This window comes from Parasteatoda tepidariorum, chromosome 8 (assembly GCF_982258835.1).
Source record: "Parasteatoda tepidariorum strain Cologne lab strain chromosome 8, Ptep-v5.0, whole genome shotgun sequence".
NCBI lineage: Eukaryota > Metazoa > Arthropoda > Arachnida > Araneae > Theridiidae > Parasteatoda > Parasteatoda tepidariorum.
In genome coordinates, this window is record NC_141762.1 from 70,076,334 (window position 1) to 70,100,139 (window position 23,806).

At 26.9% G+C, this 23,806-nt stretch overlaps 1 protein-coding gene across 1 annotated transcript; it reads left to right on the plus strand.

The window, feature by feature from the left end:
- Positions 1-76: 76 nt before the first annotated feature.
- LOC107444181 (dolichyl-diphosphooligosaccharide--protein glycosyltransferase subunit 1) lies at positions 77-23,497 on the plus strand. Its single transcript, XM_087169091.1, has 10 exons — positions 77-396; positions 2,393-2,451; positions 3,972-4,290; positions 6,168-6,374; positions 8,050-8,242; positions 12,158-12,257; positions 15,529-15,667; positions 17,278-17,397; positions 18,867-19,112; positions 23,160-23,497. Exons 1-10 carry the CDS (start codon positions 175-177, stop codon positions 23,340-23,342), a joined length of 1,788 nt encoding a protein of 595 aa, XP_087025217.1. The 5' UTR covers positions 77-174; the 3' UTR covers positions 23,343-23,497.
- Positions 23,498-23,806: the final 309 nt, after the last annotated feature.

A 23,806-nucleotide genomic window follows, 5' to 3' on the forward strand; every position in this document is an offset into this window, starting at 1 on the left:
AACCCAAGATATTAAGTCTATTGATTTAACTATAGATAAAATTTTATTAGTTTTAAATTACATTTAGGTAGTTGGCAACAATTTTTATTTGTCGTCATCACAACTTTGGGAGTTCGGTTCTTGTCTGATGTCAAGACGACGCGTGGTTGTAAAACCCTTTTAATTTTCGAAATCATGTATTTTTCACTTATTTTAGTTGTTTGTTTGAGCTTTGTTAGTAGTGGATATGGAGAACTAGTCAATGCAAAATTAGATCGTAATATAGATATTGCATCTCAATTAGTGAAGGTGCTGATGAAATTAACGATTGAAAACACCGGAAAGTCGCCGGTATCTACATTTTTATATGCTCTAGAACCAGATACAAAACCCCATTTAGCATTTTTTGGAGCATCTGTAAGTCATTAGATTTCTTTAATTTATATCATATAATAGAATTTATTGTCTTGATCAGTTTTTTTAAAAATAATGCATATATGTGAACAGTGGAATAACTTTGTTTACGTGTAAACGCTAAGTTTATCTTTTATCAGTTTTATTTACTTTGTGATGTCTACGTATTGCCCTAGAATAATTAAAATAAAATAAGGTTTTGATTTATAATCTGTTATCAATAAGTTTCTTTAACTATAGATTATTGTAGTAAATTAATGCAAAAACGTGAATCTGTTGCAGAAAGAAAAATGATTCAAATATTTTTTTTTGTATAAGATAAGAATTTAAACCATACAATCAATGCACTAGTTTATTGCTTCTTTGGTTTAAATTCAGAGGGATATTTCCGTATCCCGAATAATTAAGTTTTAACTGTTTATTCTGTAAATTCATATTAATCTTATACTACAGAGTTTGTTAGAAATATGCTTCTCTTGTTAAATAATTTTGAATTGTATTATTTATTTTTTGTTAACTATTATAATTTTCTAATAAACTTTTGAAATTTTTTTTTTTAAAATTCCAACCTTTTTTGTTTTTGTTTATTTACTCAGAAAAAGTAAATTTTTTGCTTAGAACTTCTGTAATCAGCTAACTTTATTGCTTATTTTTCTAAACTAAATATTTTTTTAAAAATAAATAAGGATTAAATCTTAAAGATTTTTTACTGTAGGAAATGTATGCTTTTAGTTTTCTGATAATTTAAGAAGAATTAAAACTCTAAAATTAGTGATGCATTATTTAAGAAGTTTTTCAGTCTGCTATGCTAAGTGTTATTTTCCGTTCAGTAAGTTTGCTCTGTTAAATTTAAGTGCTGTGATAGTCTGAATTTTTAGAAAATATGTCTATATACAGTGCAAGATCTATATAACACATTTATATATACTACAATACTCCATAAATGACGTAAAATTTGCACATGTAAGCAATGAACTGAGCAAGAACCATTATCACAGGCTGCAAAAAATTAATTCTATAAGAGGTTACTATTTCTTAAGAAAATCAAAATTCATAAATTTTTTTATTGATTCTAATGGTTTTTATAATTTAAGATATGATTATTTCTTTTCTTCTGCAAATAAAATATACTTAATTGTATGTTTTCATATTTCAAAATAATTTTTTTATAAAAGCAATTTAAAACATTTAAATGCTGGTCTACAGGCAGGTAAGTAAAATGATTAAAACGCAAATTTAAAATAACTCTTAAGTCTTAAGTTTCGAGCTTTGCATTATAAAGGTTATCAAATAAATAATAATTCTGAAAGTTCTGGGACATTGAGCTTGTGAGTGCACTTTGGTTTGCTTTGCTTTTTTTAATTGTTAGGATTGAAAATAATTAGATGTTGGATTTTTCACCTCTGCTTTTTTTTCCTTAGAAATTTAGGTTTTATTTATATCAAACAAATAATTATAATATCACGAAAAAATTTAAATTTCCTACACTTTAATATAAGAAATTGAGATTTTTTTTCTTCGTTGAATCTTGATTCCCCAAAATAATTTATAATTTTTGTTTTGTTTTGATTTCTTAGAAGTTTAAGGTTGCTTTTTTAGTCTTATATTCTTAAGGAATTTTCCAAGTTATTTTATTCCATTTTCATTATTTTCTTTGTGTAAACATTACAGATATTTTTTTATAGTCTTGTCTCTTGCTTTCAGTTAATATAACAGACTCTTCTTAATTTTTTAATCTTTTTTTCAAAATATTTTCTTTTAATAAATTGAAAAACCCAGTTTTATGTATAATAAAGAAATATGAAAAATTGAATCATGATATTCAAATAACATTTTTAGGTAATTTGTAACAATTATTTAGCAATTACAAGAACTTATTCATTTTTACTAGAATTTCTTATTTTTCTGTTTTGCTGTTCAATAGTCATTAATAACTAAGTACAACTTTTTACATAAAATTTCAGTTCCTTTATATAATATTTCTTGTTGCTTATTTTAGCAAATCCACGAAGAAGGTAAAGTTCTACTGAAGACGGAAGAAGTATCACGTCAACAGAGGTAAATTAAATTGTACAGTCCTTAAAATTCATTAAAAACTTCTTTATTTTGTAAAGAAAAATTAAGTGTCATTGCAGCTCCTCCAGGATGCATAGCGTTTTTAAAAAGTGCTTAAAGGTTCTTATTTTCGTTTTTTAAAAGCCCTTTAAGATGCTTTTTTTCATTGGGTGTTTTTAAAAAGTGCTTAATTTCCCCCTTTTCGAAATGAGATTTTTCCTTTACAATGTTGATTTTCGCTACGAATTATGCAAAAAGACATGGTTCACATTGTTCTATTCAACGTTTTCACAATTAATTCAACCCCAATCTATTTCGGCGTATTGTCAGTCTATAAAACGTATGGAAACGTCATTCGTTTTACATGATTCAAAATTTCATGATTTTTGACAATTGTCAAAACGAAAAAGAAAAGGCACAGTTTTGAAAATTAAGCATATTAAAGAAATCAGATGGTAAAAAAAAAATTATAAAAAGGCTTAACTTGCAGATGACTATTGAAATAAAATCTTTCCATAATCTGCAGCTCATGCTGCGAAACTGCAGAGTTTCTGCTACCAGGAATTTCATTAAAAGAAAATTTTATTTAATAATCAAATTTTATCTGTATTTAATGTTTCTGTAGCTTTTTGCAGAGCTCATTCTAGGCAGGGTAAACAGGGCGCAGCACCCTGCTGCCCTTTTAGTCAAAAGAATTCACCCTGTTGCCCCTGAAGTAAATTAGTGCCCTAATGTAATAGACTCCATACCCTTTTTGCCCTTTCTTTCCTGAACCCTTCTTTACTTTTTCCCCCGACCCTTCTTTACTTTTCCCCCAAACTCTACAATGGATTTCATGAACTGTTATTTTTAACTCTTTATTTAGCTTGTCATTGCTGTCAATACATAGATTTATATGGGAAAGGAAAAATAACCATCACAACCCATTGTTGCACTTGTCTTTGAAAATTTGCAGTTACTTCCACTATCATTAAATCATAATTATTATTAATCATTTTAATTATTTAATCATAACTACAGACACTTAAGAACATACATTTATTATTTTATTAATATATGCATGCATTTTAAATAAATTACTAAGCTAATTAGCTCATTAACTTGATATATATGTTAATTTATAAATGAAAATAAGTAATTAATGATTGCTTTGCTACTCTCAGTTAAGTTAAAAAAAAAAATTCTTTTACTGATTGACAATGCTTTTTAATAGAACGTGAAATTATTGCCTTTTTAGAATAATAATGCCCTTTTTTTAAACTTTTGCTCTGCTCCCTGCCCTTTTTTCTGCCTAGAATAAGCTCTGCTTTTTGGCTTAGAGCTTTTGTAACATATTGTTTCTTTAACTTTAGTTATCTGTTATTTTGCTGTTAATGATTTTAAATACTAGTACAATTTCATTCTTAGATAATGTTTTTTTGTCGACAACTATCATTTTATTTGTATATCCTGTTAAAATGTCTTCCAAATTATTGTTTTTCAAAGTTACTTTTTTTTTAAAATTAAATTTGTTATTCTTTTAGCCCTCATAAGGACAAAGATCTCATCAAGATTCATTTCAAGAACCCTCTGCAGCCAGGAAAGTCTACTGTAGTTCGCCTTGAGAAAGTTCTCACCCATTACTTAGTCCCTTACCCTTCTAGCATTTCCCAGTCTGATAAGCAACTGATTATGTATCATGGTAGCCATTATTATTACAGTCCTTACCTCACTAAAACTCAAACAACTGTTGTGACTCTTCCATCAAGTTCTGTTGAATCTTTCACAAAATTGAAGCCTTTAGCTCACAGTGATAATCTCATCACTTTTGGTTCTTATGATAATATTGCTCCATTTAGTGTAGTAAGTGTTTGTGCCTTATACTTTTGATAATTTTTCTTATTAAAAGAGAATTTTTTTTAACGTCTTTCCTTACTAATGTATTACATGTTGATATATTTTGTTTATGTCAAGCTTCAAACTCGTTCTTATTATTAGCGTTTCTTGTAATTGTTTATTAATTTTTAACAAATACTTTAATGCGCTGTAAAACTTAAGGATTTTTTTTTAAGTCAGGTAAGATCTATCTTGAGAATTTACCGATTAGTGAGTTTTGTATATAAGTGACTTTAATATCATTTTTAGGTATGTCATGTATTGTATCAAAATGTTCGAAATTATATTTTCTTAAAACTAAATATAAACTTTCTGTATTTTATATTTTAAGGTATGCTTGAATAATACTTCAGTAAACAAAGTTAAGTCGGGACCATTTTTTTCTGAAAGCAAAATGTAGCAAAATAGTTGAAAGTTTTAAAAAAAGACAAAATACTTAGTTATTATGATAGTAGCAGCATTTTCTGTGTTGAGCTGCGGCATCATCATTGTCATCACGATTTAAAATATATCTATGAACCTAAGATCTAAGGTGTAAAGCTGCACTAATTTTTTTATAAAATTAAGCTTGATGGAATAAAAATATGTGTTTGCAAAAAGCAAATGAATACGAAAATATACAGAGAAAAAATTTCTTTTATTGTAATATGAATTTTATGTATTGCGTAAAAAGCTATATACTAGTAGAAATCCACATGAATAAGTTATAGTTGGTTATAATGTAGAGAATTGTCAATTTAGCCTTACTCTCTTATATGTAATACTGTGACTCAAAAAAAAAAAAATAAAAAAGAAAAAAAAAATTCAGCTTGGCACTATTTGCAATGCTTGCTCCCAAGCTACTTAATTTTTGTTGCTGGGAATTTTGGCAAATTTTTAGGTTTCTGGGTCTTACCTTGCTTGATTCTTCTTAAATTAGTTAAATTTCTCATTCTTTCAGTTTCATATCCTTCATGTAATATTTTATTGCAAATGCCAGACCCTTCACAAAATGTTTATTCCAAAAACTAGGCATTTCACAAGACTTTTCTTTTATGAGAATAAAGTCAATGATTTTTCATTCATAATTTTACATCTTAAACTTAAGACATAGTTTTTTTTTTCTTCCTGCGGAAGACCTTATTTTCTCATATTCACATAACAATGAGTAGATTTTTTGCAATTTCCCAAAAATGGACCTTTTACAAAAAGCCTGGATTAACTCCTGTTATAACTCTTTACTATGTTGAACAACAGTTAAAAGTAAAGTAATATTTTAAAAATTCAACTTATAAAATGTTATTTTGTATTAAAATTTCTAAAAATTTTTAAACCATTATTTTAGTATATTTCTTCTTTTTTTTTTAAAATTTATTATTTCCTTATTGAAAAGTGTGTATGCAGTTATATGTCAGATAAAAATGTTGCCATTGTCAGATTTCATGTAATTCTTCTAAAAGAAATGCTTTAAATGAATGTTTGTATGATCAAATTTTACAAAAACTTTTTCATAATCCAATAAAAGAAGAAAAAATCAGATTTTTACTTTAAAAACATATATATAAAAAAAGTTATTATAAACCATTCTTTTAAACAGCACTGCTAAAATCTAAGTTTTTTTTATTTATATTTAAGACTGCCTTGTTAACTATATTTTTAAAAGCATATCTATTTTATTTTATTTATGAATTTATGTGCGATACATATTTTAAATGGAAATGCATAAAATAAAAAAGTGTTTGTTGTAGTGTTTTTGAAGTAAAAATAATGAAATTACCTGTCTGAAGTGAATATAACATTTATCATAATGCTTATTTCATTGTATAAAGCTTTATGTAGTTTAAAGACCATTCATTATTTTTTAGAGCAAATTGACTATTCATTGTGAAAATAACAGTCCTTTCCTGTCAGTAAGTAATTTAAATAGAGCTATCGAAGTTTCACATTGGGGTGTTATATCAGTGGAAGAAACAATTGATATTACTCACACTGGAGCAACTCTAAAAGGACCCTTTTCTCGTTATGAATTTCAACGTGACCAAAGTGGAATTGCCTCTGTTAAGTCCTTCAAGGTAAACATATCAAAACTCAATTCAACTCTCATTTTCTCTTTTCTTGTTTGCATTTGTATTTTTATTGTTTTTAAATTATTTTTAATGGATATTTTATTGGTCTAATTGTGATTTTAAAGATCATCTGTTAATCCTTTGACACAGTTAGTACATCAGTGTCCCTTACATCGCCTGCACTAAGGATTTCAAATTATTAGCCAAATATCAAAAGTATTCACCATTTTTCAAAAGTCCTCGCCAAATGCAAATTTTGTTTCAGGATTATATTATTTTAATCCAATTCTAATTAGGTGTGAGGCACATCTACCGAAAATTACTGTAATCGAATAAAAAATACTGATTTGCTTAGAAAAATTCATTTTGAGAATAGAACATATTTTTCTTTCCACAGCAAAAAAAATCATTCACCAAAGCAAAATTTTATTTTATAAATTTACGATTTTATTGCATTTGTCGAGGTGGCGAATGCTTAGCATGGGCCCTGCTTTTATCTAAATTTTTTTCTGGCGCACTAATTACAAACAGAAATATGCTATGGTATTTTTTTAATTATTTAAAAACACTCAGTTATTAAAAACAATCTCTTAGGTTATCAAAATTATATGTGTACTAATCTAAAAAAAAACTTATAACTGTACTTGTCATGTCATTTGTTTAATATAAATATAGCTCTAGAGACTCTGGTATACAAACACAGAGCATAATTTTTGTTAAATCTGTACAACTGCTAGCATTTGCAGAGGATATTGATATCATGGGAAGAAGTAGAGCAGCTATAGTAGAGGCTTTCTGTGTACTGGAGGCTGCAGCTAAAAGCATAGGATTGTCAGTCAATAATGAAAAAAATTAATTCATGGCAATAATGAACAGAATCACAAATTTGCAACCACTGAAAATTCCAAAGTATGAGTTTGAGGAAGTAGCTTAATTTAAATATTTAGGCTCAGTAGTAAATAATAATGACATAAAAATTGAAATCAGGAATAAAATCAACATGGCAAACAAATGTTATTATGGATTGAGAAACTAGTTCAAATCTAAATACATAAGTTGTGAAACGAATGTACAGTTGTACAAGACACTAGTGAGACCAATAGTTTTATACGGCAGAGAATGCTGGACAATCAACAAAGCAAACAAAGAGAAACTGAGGACTTTCAAGAGAAAAATATTAAGGAAACTTTTTGGTGCAGTAAGAGAAAACGGAACCTGGAGAATTCTTCTAACCCTCAATTACAATCAGAATACAAAGAACCTTACATAATAAAAATGATCAAGGTTTTGCAAATAAGGTGGCTAGGACATGTATTCTAATATAGCAATGAAAATCCTGGGATCTAATATAGCGATTAACTAGTTCATAATAATTATAAATATGCTGAAAATTATAAAAATTTTAGTTAAAATTTCTAAATATTTTAGTTGTAATATTGTTTTTTAATTAAGCACAATTAATAAATTTTATCAAAGCTTTGATTGATAAATCAAAAAAAAAATTAAATTATATAAATGGTTCTGATTTAAGTTTAAAAAAAATCTAATTAAATTTTTTTTCATAAAAAAATTCTTAATTTTTGCCTATTTTGCTTGCATCTCCCTCCCCCCGACCCCTGTCTTTGCAGTTCTTTATTTGTTTTCATTTTACGATTTGTGAATTTCATTGTTCTGTTTACAGACTGTTCTGCCAGCATCTGCTAGTGATGTTTATTATCGTGATGAGATTGGAAACATTTCTACTAGTCATCTTAAAGTCTTAGAAGATTCAACTGAAGTGGAATTACGTCCACGATTTCCATTGTTTGGTGGCTGGAAAACTCATTATGTTCTAGGCTACTATGTACCTACTTATGAATATTTATTTAATAGTGGTGAGTGTCTGTACAAAATACTGTCGTAGAAAGTATTTCGTAAATGTCTTACACCATATGAATTTTGGATTAAATTTATATATATATATATTTATTTATAAAAAAATCTGTTTACAGTTCATTTGAAAATTTTTCAATTCTTCTAAATCTTTGTCCCTGTTTTGATTTATTTTTGGAAACATGAGTTTTAAAGCATTTATGTTATTTACAAATTACGAATGTTATTTACAGAATAAAATATTTAATAGAAGCATTAATTCTAACATATTTAATATTGAAACTTTATTAATGATCACACAAGTTTCTTTATAATTCTTTAACAAAAATTAATGTATCATAGTTTGAAAACGCGCGCGCGCACACACACACACACACAAGAAAAAACCTATATGTATATATTTATATTTTTAGTTATTGTAAAATTTTGTTGAATATTTTGAATAAAAAGAAAGAATGAATAAATGAGTTTGGTTTCAAAACCTAGACACTGAATGACAAAAATCTCTTATCCCGACATTTCAATAAAGATAAATGTTTTTGTTACTTCTATAATGTTTAAATACTTATAATTGTTTTATAATAACTGTCATAAGAACTTGGTTCTGTTGTAAATTTGATTTTTGAGAGATTTTTTCTGTTGTAAATGTGATTGTTCAAAGAGTCCTCTATGGTTGGGATTATAATAAGGGGGCAAAGAGTAAACTAAATAATAGCAATAAAAACTAATAGAAACTTTACCCTGCTTTGTGGGCTTTTGAACATGGTAAATTGTCATTAAAAAATAAAATAGTATGTTAAAAAACTTAGGATATTAACTATCAGTTCTATTTGTAAGTTAAAGAAATCATATATTTTTTGTTTTTAAAAGAAGTGTAAATTTCAAAAACGTTTTGCTGATGCATTCCTCTTTCTCAATAGTAAATATTGTTCATGTATCCAGATTTGTAAATATTTTTTTAAGCTTCTTTCTTGTAATAATTTCTTTTGATTTTAGATTAGTGCTGATTTTTTTTCATAATTTTTTTAAAATCTGTTTTCCAGTTATTTTTTTTTTTTTTTTTTGATTAAGTTCAGTAATTTTGTTATAGAGCATTGTTAAATATCTTATTTTTTATTAATTAAACTCTTTAGAAAAACCCAACTGGGCTTAAAGCAATTTTTTTTTTAAACTTAAGTAATTTTATAATGAAGAGCTATGTACTTTCACATGTCCATACTTAAGTCAATGTGATTTATATTACTTATACCTTTTTATTTGAAAATTGCTGTGCTAATGTAGTTATCATCGAGTTAAAGGACCTATTTGTTTTTCCAATTTTTCTCCTAGGTATGTTTAAAAATCTAAATATTTCGTTTCAGAAAATATATCTATGAATGGAAAGGAAATTTTGTTTCAGGTGTTCTTTTACTTTTTAATTTTTCTGTTTTAAATTTTACTTAAAATGATTGACACTGAGTTTTTAAATTATGCTATACATTGTCTATGATGAAATGTCAATAATTTTGAATGATAAAGAAACAAAACAGACTGCACGTGTTTTTATTAATAGAATATGTTGTACGTGTTTACAAAGCACAGCACTATGGTATTAAAATTTTACTAGAAATTTTCAAGACTTTTGAATGGGGATCATAGTTACAAGCATGTCAAAAATTTAAGTACAGATTTCTATGTGATTTTTATTTAGTACTTGGCAATCAAATTGCTTATGTGTGCTTTGTCATTCTTGCTGGTTATTAGGTATTTTATTGCCTAATAGACCAGTTAATTCTAAGAGTATGAAGAATGTATTAAATTACTATTAAGAATTTGCAATATACTCCTAAAAATTGTTTGCTAGAGAGACAAAGACAAAAATATAAACTAGAAAATCTGCTTTTTAACTCTGAAAGTGAAGTATTGCAATGGTGTTATATGAATATAAACAAATAACTTTAAAAATTACAAAATCAAGCTTTGATGTGCATAAATAAGTTCAAGTTCATATCTGCCATTCTTGTCCTATTAATAACTGTTAGAGCTACTGTTATTAAATCAACATGTAGACCGAAAGTCAGACTGTAAGAGGGGTATAATTATACTATAATTATACCCCTCTCTTCGCTCTAGACTTTACAAACATCTGCACTTTTGTCAGCAATCTTCAATTCGGTTACTGTGATTGATTAATCCTCTTCCTTACCCCCACTCATTGCTCTTTTATGGTATAAAAATAATCCTCTATCTTAAACATCAGGATAACTATTTTTTAGAAGCAAATTCATAAAGAATTTCTTGTAATAAGAACTTTTAAATTGGAAAGGGACGTTTTTTTTTGGTTCTGATTGGCAATCAGTATTTGTGTGAAACTACAGGAGGACTTTCTTTCTTTTTGAAATAAAAGCAAAATCATGCATTACTAGATTTTTGTCTGTAGTATCAAATTTATGAAGTTAAAAAAATTAATGTCAAAATTTATTCTCAACATTCTGAGATATAGTTTAGAAATTTTAATTTTGTCATGCACAATGCGTCAAAAACACGGACCACCCAGAATAACTTTTTATCTAATGGTCAGATCTTCATGTTCTAGGACTCAATGGCTTAAAGGCGTGATCTCAAATATGTTAATTAATAAGTGTAGATATTATTTTAAGTTGCGAAATCAGGCACAAAAACATACTTTTTGTGAACCTTATTTTTGACGGATTTGGAATTCTGACCTCCAAAATATAGGGTACAGCCGCGATCTGGTAAATATGGTCCCAATAGTTTGCTTAGGAGAGCGCTCCAAAAATTAAACTTCTTAATGTTAATTTTACTTTTTCCGTGGTTCGCTATATCTCGAGAACTTTTTAAGCGAATTGAGCATTTTTTGCACTTAATTATAAAATTTGTTTATCAAAATATAATTCCAATGCAAAAATTAACTTTTAGTAAATATTTATTTTATTTAATAGTGGACAAAATTTTTTTTTGAATTGTAAGGTATACAATTTTTTGCATCATTTTAAAGAATAGAATTTTGCCTTGTAAAATTATATTCTTTTAAATGGTATAAAAATTTGTATACCTTAAAATTTGACCATTATTAAATAAAATAATAAGCATTTACTGAAAGTTATTTTTTGCATGAAATTATCTTTGGCTGAACTAATTTTATAATTGTGTCCAAAAATGTTTCAATTTGCTTAAAAAGTTCTCGAAATATGGCGAAATACGCAAAAGTAAAATTAACATTAAGGGGTGCAATTTTTGGAGCACTCTCCTGACCAAACTATTGGGATCATATTTCCCAGATTGCGGCTATCCCCTATATTTTGTTAGTCAGAAATTCGAATCCGTTGAAAAAAGGTATGTTTATTCAGAGAAAGTATATTTTTGTGCCTGATTTTGTAACTTAAAATATAGTCTGCACTTATTAGTTAGCATATTTGAGATAACCTCCTCAAGTCATTGAGTCCTAGAATGTAAAGATGCAACGTTTATATCAGAAGTTATTCTGGGTGGTCCATTGTTTTTTACCACACTGTACTTCGATTTAACATTGGTGGTTAAAAATCAAATGTATGAATCTTTGCATTGTTACTCATGGAATCTAACTACTTTTATTTTTCAGCAACAATGAATTAAATTGTATAAAGATATAATTGCTTTCACCTAATTTAATTCTGAAATTATTGTTAAAATTTTTATTAATTAATATAATTTATTTTGATTATATTACTTATACCTTACTTGAGATTTTCTATTTAAATTAAAACAAATGTTTAAAGTTATATAAGAGTATATACTAGAATTGTAATTTTACCAACTCTTTATTCAGTGATGTTGATTGAATATAAAAGGTTTTAGCTTAGAATAATTAAAGGATTATATTAAGACTATTTAAGTATATATCACTCCTATTTTGATCTTAATAATTTTTTCTTTAGGTGATCAGTATGTTTTGAAGCTGCGTTTTGTTGATCATGTGTTTGATGACAGTATAGTCGATAAATCTACTGTTCGTGTGATTTTACCTGAAGGAAGCAAGTAAGTTGGTTTAGAAATTTTAAGTCTCTTTTAAAACTTTTCTTAAAATACAGTTTAAGACTAGTTGAAATTTATTTATTGAATGAGCTTTGACATAATGCTTATAAGTCATTTTTTTAAAATTAATAATTATAATTTTGAGGTAAGGATATAGAATTCAATTAAAACATGATTGTTTTCAATCATGTTTTGAAAACATGATTGTTTTCAAATAAAAGTGTTATTTGGCTTTCAGAGGTGCTAAAAAAGAAAAGTGTTATGACAGCAGAAACTTTCTTGGTACTTAACGTAAGAAGAAACTGGTTTTTATTGCATTGAAGCAATCAGTTTGAAGTTTAGATAAAGCTGGAACTAATGTTGGGAGGTTTCAAAAATGTTTTCCCATGAACTAATCTTACGAGATTTTTGTAGTTAGCTCTCTGATAAATTTTACCAGGCTTCATAAAATGTGCTTGTAAATTCGCTGAAAATCATTTCTGTACCAATAGTAGTTTAGAAATACCTTTTGACATTTTACTTTTATATTTGCTTTGGAACAGTGAAGGATGATATTATCTTGTAATATCCAATGCAAGATAAATTAAAGTTCCATCACATCTTGTGAAATAAAGAAAAATATTTTTTTTTCTTACTTTGACTCCGAATCTATCATTCTTAAAGTTGGTACCAGTAAAGTAGAATAAATATGTCTCAGAAACTATTTTTCATATTTCGAGCAATTCTGAATTAACTTGATCATTAACTCATGATCACGTTAATGTTATTAACTAATAGAATTGTTAGAATTATTATATAGTTTATAATAACTCTGACAAGTAAATAAAGCTAATAGGTTAAACTTATTTAATTTAACTAGAGTAAAATTTTTTGATAAAGAACAATAGTTTTCTCAATAAGGTGACATTCTTCTTTTTGATGAAAGAGCTAATTTTTATTTAATAACAATAAAAGTAATGGAAAAGTCTCCAAAATGTTTTGAGTTAAAATATTTAAGGGCTAACTCTTGATTCTATTTAAGGTTAGTGAAAAGCTTTCTTAAGTATATTAAGCTGTAAGTTTTAGTTTCATTCATCCAAATGCTATTCTCAAAATCCCATGAAAAATGATATTTATAAAGTGACTAAAGGTAATAAAACCAGTACTCATTTAGGATTATAGTTTTCTTTCCTATCTTAAGTGTCTTTAATTGAGCTTCCTTTGTTTCTAAAATTTGACGATCTATGTTTCATTTTAAAATGCAGAAAATGTGCCTAATGTTTAATGCGTTTAATGTGCCTCGTACACTGAATTACTACACTTAACACTGAAAATGATTTAATAAATGATTTTTTTAGGTTATGTTTGATTTTATTTTTATTAGAACTGATTTGTTTTTCTGTTTGATATTGAAAGATTTTGTCTATTTTATTTATATTTTGTATTTTCTTTCCAAATAATGCAGTCTTTATATATATACAGGGTGCATAGCATTTTTAAAAAAAGCTTAAAGGTGCTTATTTTTGATTTACCTTTTTTAAGAGCCCTTAAAGGTGCTTTTTTATTCGGGTTTGTAAAATCTTCTTAATTTTCTATCTTTTAAAAAGAGATTTTTTCTTTGCCGTGTCGATTGTCATTCTAAATTACAAAAATTGCATGATTTTTCACAATTTTTTTTGCAATATTTATCAGAAACTACTTATTTTATCATGATTATATAAAGTTTTTGTAAATGTTTTTGAATTTTATTGATTTTATGTTTATAAATTAAGAACTTCAAACGATAGAAAAAAATAATTTTCATTACTGCACAGATCCTAATTATAATTTTTTTTTTTTTTTTTTTTTTGGAAAGTGATTAAAAATATTTTTAGAGTGCTCAAAGAGTACTTAAAAGATACTTATTTTTTGTTGAAAAATCTGGTTAGGCCCCTGATATATATAAATCAATCATATTATTAAACCCTGATTGTAAGTTTTTAAATTATGATTTTTGTGCCTCGTATTGAACATTTTTTAAAAAAGTATTAATGTCTTATAAAATATACTTTTAATTTTTCGCTAGTTAATACATGTTTACTGTGATCGTGTTATGCCATTGTGATTTTTTCCCTTATTTTGTTAACTTAAATCATAATATTTAATCCTATAAAGAAATTGTTTTTATCATCAGTAATTAGCAATGCTAGAATTGTTGCACATGGTATCTTGCACTTTTGAAACCGAAACAAAGCTGTTTGTAAATGAGATCATGGCCAACTTCTTGGCAAAGGATTTTTTTTGAACCTACAGTTGTTTGTAGAACTTATTTATTTTGCTAGTATATATATTCACATGCACAATTTAAATATCTTTTTAAAATATTTTGTTAGATAAATCAAAATTTTGAGATATATTATAATTCATCAAACTAAAAGAATTTTGAAAAAAAGAACAACTTTCTAAAGTAATATCATAATTGCAATTTATCATTGTTACATTCCAATATTAACTAACTACTAAGGGTTTTAGTTTTGAGTGTGGAATTGTAAAAAGCTTAAAATAAAAGCTCAATTTCTTGTTTTTTTAGTTCACTTATTTGCTGATATATATTTTATAAATTTCCCCTTTATTTATAATATCTTTTAATCCATATTTAACCCATATTTTTTTCAAGTGCAAGTGTTTTCATTTTTTTACCTGGCATATAAATTGAAATTAATCTTCCTGATATTTTTGTAAATTTTGTTTTGTAATCTTAATACAATTAAAAACTAAATTTATAGTTTGGAATGAAATTGTAACTTGGAGAAGTTGTGGAGAATATCAATTGTTTCATATTACTTATTAAATTACTACTGAAAGTATGAAAAATTGCTAAATAACTGCAGAAAAGTTTCATTATAATTTATTATCATTCCAATAATTTTTTTTTAAAGTATTTTTTTTAATCAATCTATTTGGCTGATGACCGATAATTTTAATGCAAGTTTTTGAAGAAAATTTGCAGCAGAAGCACGATGCAACAATTGTACAGTAACTAATTTTTGATTTTTTTTTTTATTGTTCTTTTTTCTTAAACGCAACATCTTAAGATTATATTTTATTTTTTAAATTAGAGATAGAATTTAAGCAATTAACACTACTTAGAAAAACATAATTCTTTATACATTAGTCATAGTTTGTATCTTAATGGAATTATCTCACAACTGTATTTTTAAAAATGAATGATTCTGATGTCCTAACTTTAGAATTTTACTTGAAATGATGTTTGTTGCTGTCTTAAAATAATTTAGTGCATTTATTTTATTTGTAGAAATATTCAGCTAAAGATGCCTTATAATGTGAAACGTCTATCAGATGAATTACATTTCACCTATTTAGACACTGTAGGGAGACCAGTGATTGTGTTGCAAAAAGATAATTTAGTTGAACATCACATTCAAGACTTTGAAGTAAGAACTGAATATAGTTTTTATTTTATGATTAATCAATCAACCCTAGTGATACAAAGGAAATAAATTTAAAGTCTTGATTTTAAACAGTTTTTCCCACTGAATTTTAAAATGCATAAATTTTGGACAATATTCTTTACTTAAAATTCGTATTAAAATGACTAGATATCTGGTCAGATATTGATGTTTTTCTTTTATTTAAAAAAAAAAAAAAAAAAAAAAAAATTAATAATCTATTAGTAGTTTATTTTATTCTTCAATTTTAGTTTTTAATTTTCCTTTTAACATTAACTTTTCGTTATTATTTTCATTTTCTATGTTCAATATTTAATTTGATAATTAATAAAATAATTTTTTAAATAATTATTTTTTTCCTCAAAAAATAAAATTTTTTGTTTTGTTGTGTCTATGACATAGCCGAATCAAATGTTTCCATGCGTCTTGATTACTGCTTCTGCGATTAGCAAAAAATATAATAATGAATATAATAAGGTGTAGAATATATAGTTATTCAAGAAATAATGCTGCAAGTTTTTACATCAATTATATAAAAATTTTGATTAAAATGTTGACAAAATTCATATTTTATTTATGAAGGTTTAATTGGTTCGTAAGCATAGTCAATATACCATTTTTTCCCTTCATGCTTTATTATTTTTCTATGTTTCAAAAGAAATATATATACATAAAGAAAAATATTGTTCTTAATTTTTTTGTCTCCAAATTTCCAAGATCTTAGGTTTTAATGTAAGAGCAAATTTCATTGTTCTCAATATCATTTGACAAATATTTCACTGCAAATATTATACAAATATCAAATATTATACAAATATCAAATATTTCACTGAACATTGCAGACACACTTCAAATAATTTATCACTAAGTTAGCAAGAATAAATTTTTTTTATTGGCTCTTGCAGTCATGATTTTAAATTTTATTTAAAATGTTTAGTCATTTACATGTTTTATATATAAGGAATATACAAAAAAAATCGGAACAATTTTTTCACTTTTCTTGAATTATATTCCAGGTTTACTAAGAGTAAGTTTTATTATTCTAAAATTTTTTATTTAAGGTCCCAATTTATTTTAAAGCGTCAATTTTTAATTAAGCTCTTGTTCCTAAAATATTTTTTAAGAAACTACTATGAACTTCTGAATATTTTCCCTATTCTAAATTTTATTGAAGAGTTTCATTGGTAATATGAGATTCATTTTATGGAATACTATGATAAGACAATATTTTTAAAATCTGCCTATCTTCATTATTCCCTACTACTTTTCTGCAAATTTTACTAAATGAAGTTTGTGATTCTGTCTCTCTGTCCACTACTGACTAATTACCATTTTTCTTTTCTAAACAAATGGATTTGTTTTTAAAGAATTAACACTTTTCTATTAAAGAAGCTGTCAAAATAGACTTAAATATATTGATTATATATCTTAGTGTTAGCAGCATTTTATAATTACTGACAGAAAAATAGCAATGTAAAAAAGTGCATTTTTGATTTAATATTTTTTAAAAATTATTTTGTTGAAGTTTTTAAAATTGTGTATGTATTTTTTGCTATCAGTATTATGTATCATCATGCTAACTTATTTTTATGTAGGTTCATTATGAATATCAGAAAATTTTGATGCTTCAAGAGCCATTTTTAGTCGTTAGTGCTTTGTATTTGCTGTTTATTGTCGTCATTATCTATGTCAGATTGGATTTCAGCATCACAAGGGTAAGAAGTCGTTTATAATTTTATTTTATTTTGGATTTACTATTTTACAAATAGTTCACAGTTAATATAAATTTTTTTCTTTCTGAAAGTTGTCAAGCATTTTATTTTGTCAGCTTATTAAATTTAAGAAATATTGAAACAAATATTGTAATAAGCCCAAATAAACAATTTAGAAAGACAGTTATCTATTACAGTACTATATGCAATTACCATTATCAGTTAAAAGATGCAGGTATTGTGTCTTGTGATATCTATTTTCTAATTTGTTGAACTGAACGCAGATCCTACTTTTGAATATTATAAATTGTTTTGCTTTTGTTTCCTCCTTTGTGTTTATTTAAGTACTACTTTCTTTTTAGTATATTTTATTCTGAATTATTTTGCTCTAGTATATAAAGTTTTTTTAATTTTTTATCTTCTGCATACATTCCAATATTTTTCTTTTGAATTTATTCATGATAAGTTTAAATTTAATGATAAGTTTTTTTTTAAAGTTTTTCTTTTCAAGCAGTAAAACACTTAATTTTACTGTACATTTTTATTTCATTAAAGTTTTCTTTTCTTTTTATTCATAACAAAAGTTAAGTTTTTTTCCTTTAAGCCATAAAGTTTTTTCTTTCCTTAATATAATAAATAGTAATGTATTATAAACAGTGAGATATGAATAACTCTATCAATTCAAATTATAAACTATATTTAATTTGTTATATATAGTTTATAATTTGAATTGATAGAGTTAAACTGAAACTATATTTAATTTGTTATACGTAATTTATTTTGTATTTTTCTCATATTATTACTATTTTCTTTATAAATAAAGTTTTTTTTTAAAAAAACAATATTTAAGTTACGTTAAAAATTATGTATTCAAGAGCATTTAAAAAATCTAACACAATGAAAACTTTTAAAATCATACTATAAAATTACAAATTTAAAGATTCTAGAATATCATTTGTTTTGGATTCATTAACATTTGCAACGTTGTTGTGCGGCTCGATAGGCTTTACCCCTATCAAATAAATTCAAAATTCCTTATTTAAAATATTTTACAAAAGCATTTGAATCCAAGTTTTGCCACGCGTCTAGTATTATTTGATGCATAATGTATATAGAAATAATTATTAACCAACCAACAGCAGTCGGTTTATATTTCCTACTTAACAGAGATTAGTTTCTCGTAATCAAAAATAAGAGTTCAACTTATACAGTGGGTTGACTTTTATACCAAGGTATACATTAAATTTCTTTCCTCTTTTAAGCACTTAAATGATTTTTAATTTTGTTTACTTTATGTTTGTTATGGCTTTGTTTATTATCTGTAACTATTTACTTATAAATTTAAGCAATAATTTTTTAATATATTAGCATATTTTTTTACCAAATTTATTACTTGGCCAGTGTATTTGAAATAGTTTTTTTATTATCAGAACTGCGTTTCTTTCACATTTATTATTTTTTAAAAAAAATAGGATCCATCAAAAGAAAGCAAACTGCGAGTGTCTGGCTTTATTGAAGCTGTTCATCACCACTGTGACAATAGAATGAAAATTTATAGCAAGTTTGATGAGGCACTCTCTAAATTCAAACACAGTAAAGATCTTAACAACTACCAGAATGTTGTTAAAAAGTTGAACAATGACCATAAAACAGAGACTCAGGGCATTAATGACCTTAACACAAGACTTAAGCAGGAAGGATCTGATGTCACAGATAAGGTAATTTTTTCTTCTTCAAATACAACAACTGTCAGCACTTAGTTGCATTTTAAGTTAAATATTTTTAAAATCAGTTTTTCCAAAGTGGACTCAAATTAAATTTTTGAGACATTGCATCTAAAACAAAGGGCATGGATTCGGCAGTGATCGAAGATTTTTTCAAAGGTGATGTGCTTGCAGGTTTTTAAATTTGTTGATGTAACAAAAAATTTAATTCCCTTTCTCTTTTCTAGTCTGCTTAAAAAAATATAACTATTAAAACTTTTATTCTACTATTTTCTTGATTTGAAATTTTTTTTTTGTCTGTTGGTTAATATTAAGAAGTAGTTGAGGATTCTATAAGTGATAATTCGCAATTCAGTTATACAGGGTTCCCACTTTTTCAACAGAGCAAAAAGTAAGCACTTTTAAGGACTTTTTTTTGAAGAAATGAAGGACTTTAAAAAATAGTGTGATTGTTTATCATTGAATATACATATGGCACTAGTGACAGTGCAAATTATTTACCTTCCTAAAAAAAGCAATCAATAAAAAAAACTAAAACAATTTTATTATAATGGTAAGCACTGATATAACTGCATTAATTAACAGGGTCGCCAAAGAATTACCAGGCAAATTTGCTTATCCTTAAGAATAAAAATAATAGTGTAACAATCTAGAACTTAAAAAAAACTTTACAATGCAAGAAAACAAATTATAAATAGTTACCTAATATTTAACTTTTTTTGTTAGAAGCAAATCATGCTTTCTTATTTAGTAGCCAGGAAAAAAAAATTAAGTATTTTTGAAAAAACACTTGATTTTTACCAATAAACCCCAGGTTCTTAGTGAAAAATCTAGGTGGGCTGGGATTTTTCAAACACTGTTTCTCACAAATCTGTTTAATTTTTAGTACAATCATGAATTTTAAAAAATGTTATGCTTTCTATAAATTTACTTATTACACAATGAAATATTATACAAATTTATTTAATTTGAGATTTTAGGAAATAGTTTTCGTTATGGATTCTTGTTCAAAATTTTTTTTCTTCTGATACTTCTTTTCTTAGCGTTTTACTTAATCCAGGGGTGATTGTGAACCCAAGTCAAAATTCCGGAAAATTTCTCAAGAAATAAAAAAAAATAAAAATTTAAATTGAAAAAAAATTTAAACAAGTTTTTTTTCTTTTTCTCAATACTTCTTAGTTTACTTAAAATATATTTAAAATTTTACATATACCTATACCATTTACACATACCAATAATGACTTGGAAAAGTAATTGAACTTTACAAATATGTCTTTCTTTGTTGAGTTTATGATTATAATAACTATTTACAGATAAAAAAAATTAATATTAATCTTGAATATAAGCTTATAAAGTATCTGGCTCTCCCTTACAAACAAATAAAATAAACTGAGTTTTTAAGTTCCACCTTTGAAAATTTGACTTTCGGAAACCTTTGTGATCAATGATTTTTTTAAACGTCTTAACCTTCGATCTCCGGAAAAATCCGGAGCACAATCAGCCCTGTAAGCAAATGCATTATCAGTAGAGCTTAATTTCTTGAATTCTGTCAACTTTGAAGGTTAGTGTGGGTTTTCTGCTTAGGTACCTTAAAAAAAAAAAGTACTATGTCTTTTATGTGCAGTATTCCCCTTGTTTCACACTATTTTCTTCTCTTTTAGAATGCTTCACTCTCCTCATAAAGTATTATTCTAGGCAAAGGACAGAATATATTAATGAAAGGGCATGTTTTCTTCTCCTTGATTGTTGCCCCCCCCCTTTACACACATTAATTTTTGTCTCTAAAATGCTTTACCTTCCATGCTTGGTCTAATTCTAAGTGATAAGAGAACTCCATTTTATTTTAAAAAATGTTCCTATCAACCGTAGTGATGCTAAAAAATTAAGGACTTTTAAAAACCTTGAACCAAAATTAAGTACTTTTAAGGGCCCTTATTTTCCAAAATAAAAATTAAGCAGTTTTTAAGGACCATGGGAACCCTGTATTAAAATGAAGTAAAATTTTTCTTGTAGGAGTCAGCAAGTGATTGTGACTTATATTGTCATTTGGTACAGAACTTCAGTTTAAATCTGAACATTTTAGTCAGTTGGAAAGCAGTTAAAATTTTCGTTGCAAGATTTACCTCCCACAAAAAAGATTTAAATATTTTATATGTAATTCGTTTAAACATTCTGATGCGTCGTTTAAAATTGTATAACACTTCCTTTTGAAATCTCGATTCATTTGACTTCAATATACTAAGAATTTTTCAACATGAAAGTTGAATGCTGTAATTTTATGCAATAGTATATTTTCATCTGTGTTCAGTATTCTAGCTTGTTTAATTGATTTGTTAACTTGAAAAGAAAAGTATCACTCTTTTAAGAAAAAGTGAGATATGAACTAAAATGTAAATTTTTATGTAAAGAACTGTTACGGGGGTTGCTATTTATATTTCTGGCCTAATAATGAAAAAACAAACATGTAGGATCGAAATTGGTTTTATTGTTTTTCAAAATATTCTCCATGATGATCAATACTCTTTTGCATGCGTTTGAACCAATTTTCAAAGCACTTTTTCCAGTCCGACTGAGGTAACTCCAAAACATGCGTTTTGAATGCATCAACTGCTTCTTCGGGGGTCGAAAATCGTTGTCCACGTAATTTATTTTTGATGTGTGGGAATAAAAAGAAGTTATTGGGTGTCAAATCAGGGCTGTATGGCGGATGACCCATCAGTTCGATCTTTCGCTCCGTCAGAAATGCCTTTGTTTGAGTCGATGTGTGAGAGCTCGCATTGTCATGATGAAAAATGATTCGCCTGTTCTTCTGATTTTTTCGAATTTCTCCGATGCCTTCTGGCAAACAAATGGTCGTGTACCATTCAGAATTGACCGTCCTGCGCTGCTCTAACGCCACTGTTGCCACATGACCGTTAATGCCGAAGAAACAGGCAATCATTTGTTTCGCCGTGCTTCTTCCTCGAACAACTTTTGTTGGTTTTGCCTCGTCTTGGAAGACCCATACAGTTGATTGCTGTTTTGTTTCCGGCTCATATGCATAGATCCATGATTCGTCACCTGTGTAGATGTTATACACAGCCTTTGATGTACCTTGAACGTATTTTTCCAACATTTCCTTGCACCAATCGACACGAGCCTTTTTTTGAGCGTTTGTCAGATTATGCGGGATCCAACGCGAACAAATTTTTTTATGCTCAAATGTTCATGCAATATTTTACTGATGCTAGTCATACTAATGTCCAAAGACGCCTCCATCTCACGGTATGTCACATGACAATCTTGCTTTATCAGTTCACGCAGAGCATCAATCTTTTCTGGCACAACAACGGATTCTGGACGACCTGCACGGGATTCGTCCTGGGTCCAACATCGACCACGATTAAATTCGTTATACCAATTTTTTACAGTGCTGTAGGATGGCGCTTTATCGCTGAATAAAGAATTAAGTTCATCGAAGCACTCTTGTCTTGACAATCCACGTCGAAAGTTATGAAAAATAAAGGCACGAAAATGTTCATGATTAATTCCATTTTTTGAAAGAGAAGAACTTTTCAATTTACTGTCAACAACACAAATGAAGCTATAATGGTAAATCGACTGCTGAATTTATGTTTAAAAATATCAAACTTTCGATTAAAATCTTCTGCGGTCGCCTAGCAACACTTACTGTTGCCAAGGCCAGAAATATAAATAGCAACCCTCGTACTTTCAAATTTAGAAGTCTAGTGCTTGAATGATGCTTTCCAAATTTTGATTAATTTTTCAAATTCAATTTGACAGAATAAAATTTCAAGGGTGTATACGTGTATAGCTCTTTTCACGATTAAGCTTTAATAAATGTAATTTACGAATGACCTTTATCCCACCTCTGGGCAACAACTTTTTTATTTATACATTTGTTGCTGTAAAAAAAATATGGTTCTGTACAAATATTTTTTAAAAATTATATTGAGTTTTATGAGAATTCTAAGAATACAAAAGTACCTGCTTATGACTGTTATAATTGAATATAAATAATGATAACTATATAATTTTTAGATTGGTGAGCTCCAACGCTGTGACAAAGCTTTCAAAGACCAGCTTCAGCAACAATCTGTATTGGTAGAAAAATTAGTTGCTAACAAAGTCAGCAAACAGCAGTACCTCGATTCTGATGCTGCTATCATTAAAAAGAAAGAAGAAACTATTGAGAAGATGAATGCCATCTTGTGTACATTGTAAACAAATGCCTCACATGAACATTTTCATTTGGTTGCTTCTTTATCCTTACTTAAATTCATTCCATGTTGATCAAAATGAGAAGAAATGTGTTTGAGTCATTATCTTTGTAAGGGTGCAAAAGCTAAATAAATAAAGGTTTTTTTGTTTCTTTGTAATTCATATTCTTATAATTCCTATTGTTCATAAATGCATACAGTTGCTAAAAATCATCTGAGAGCTTAGTGAAAGTCAATTCAAAATAATATTTTTGAAGGTAAAAAAAATTTGTGGCAAAAGATGTTAACTATTTGTCGTAATTAAATATGCCAGTGATTTATTTAGCCAAGTCACTATATTTCGAAGATCTCAGTTAATGAAGGTAATTGACAGTTTTGGAGTGCTAGAAGTTATTTGCAAGGTATCTGCTACAATTTAGATTTTCGAATTCATGACTTAACGAAGTTACTATTTTCTCAGATAAAAAC

Coding starts and splice junctions, on each gene's coding strand:
- LOC107444181 (XM_087169091.1), top strand. CDS start 175: ATGTATTTTTCACTTATTTTAGTTGTTTGTTTGAGCTTTGTTAGTAGT. Junction 8,243..12,157: donor TGAATATTTATTTAATAGTG/GTGAGTGTCTGT, acceptor TTTTTTCTTTAG/GTGATCAGTATGTTTTGAAG. Junction 19,113..23,159: donor GATCTGATGTCACAGATAAG/GTAATTTTTTCT, acceptor TATAATTTTTAG/ATTGGTGAGCTCCAACGCTG.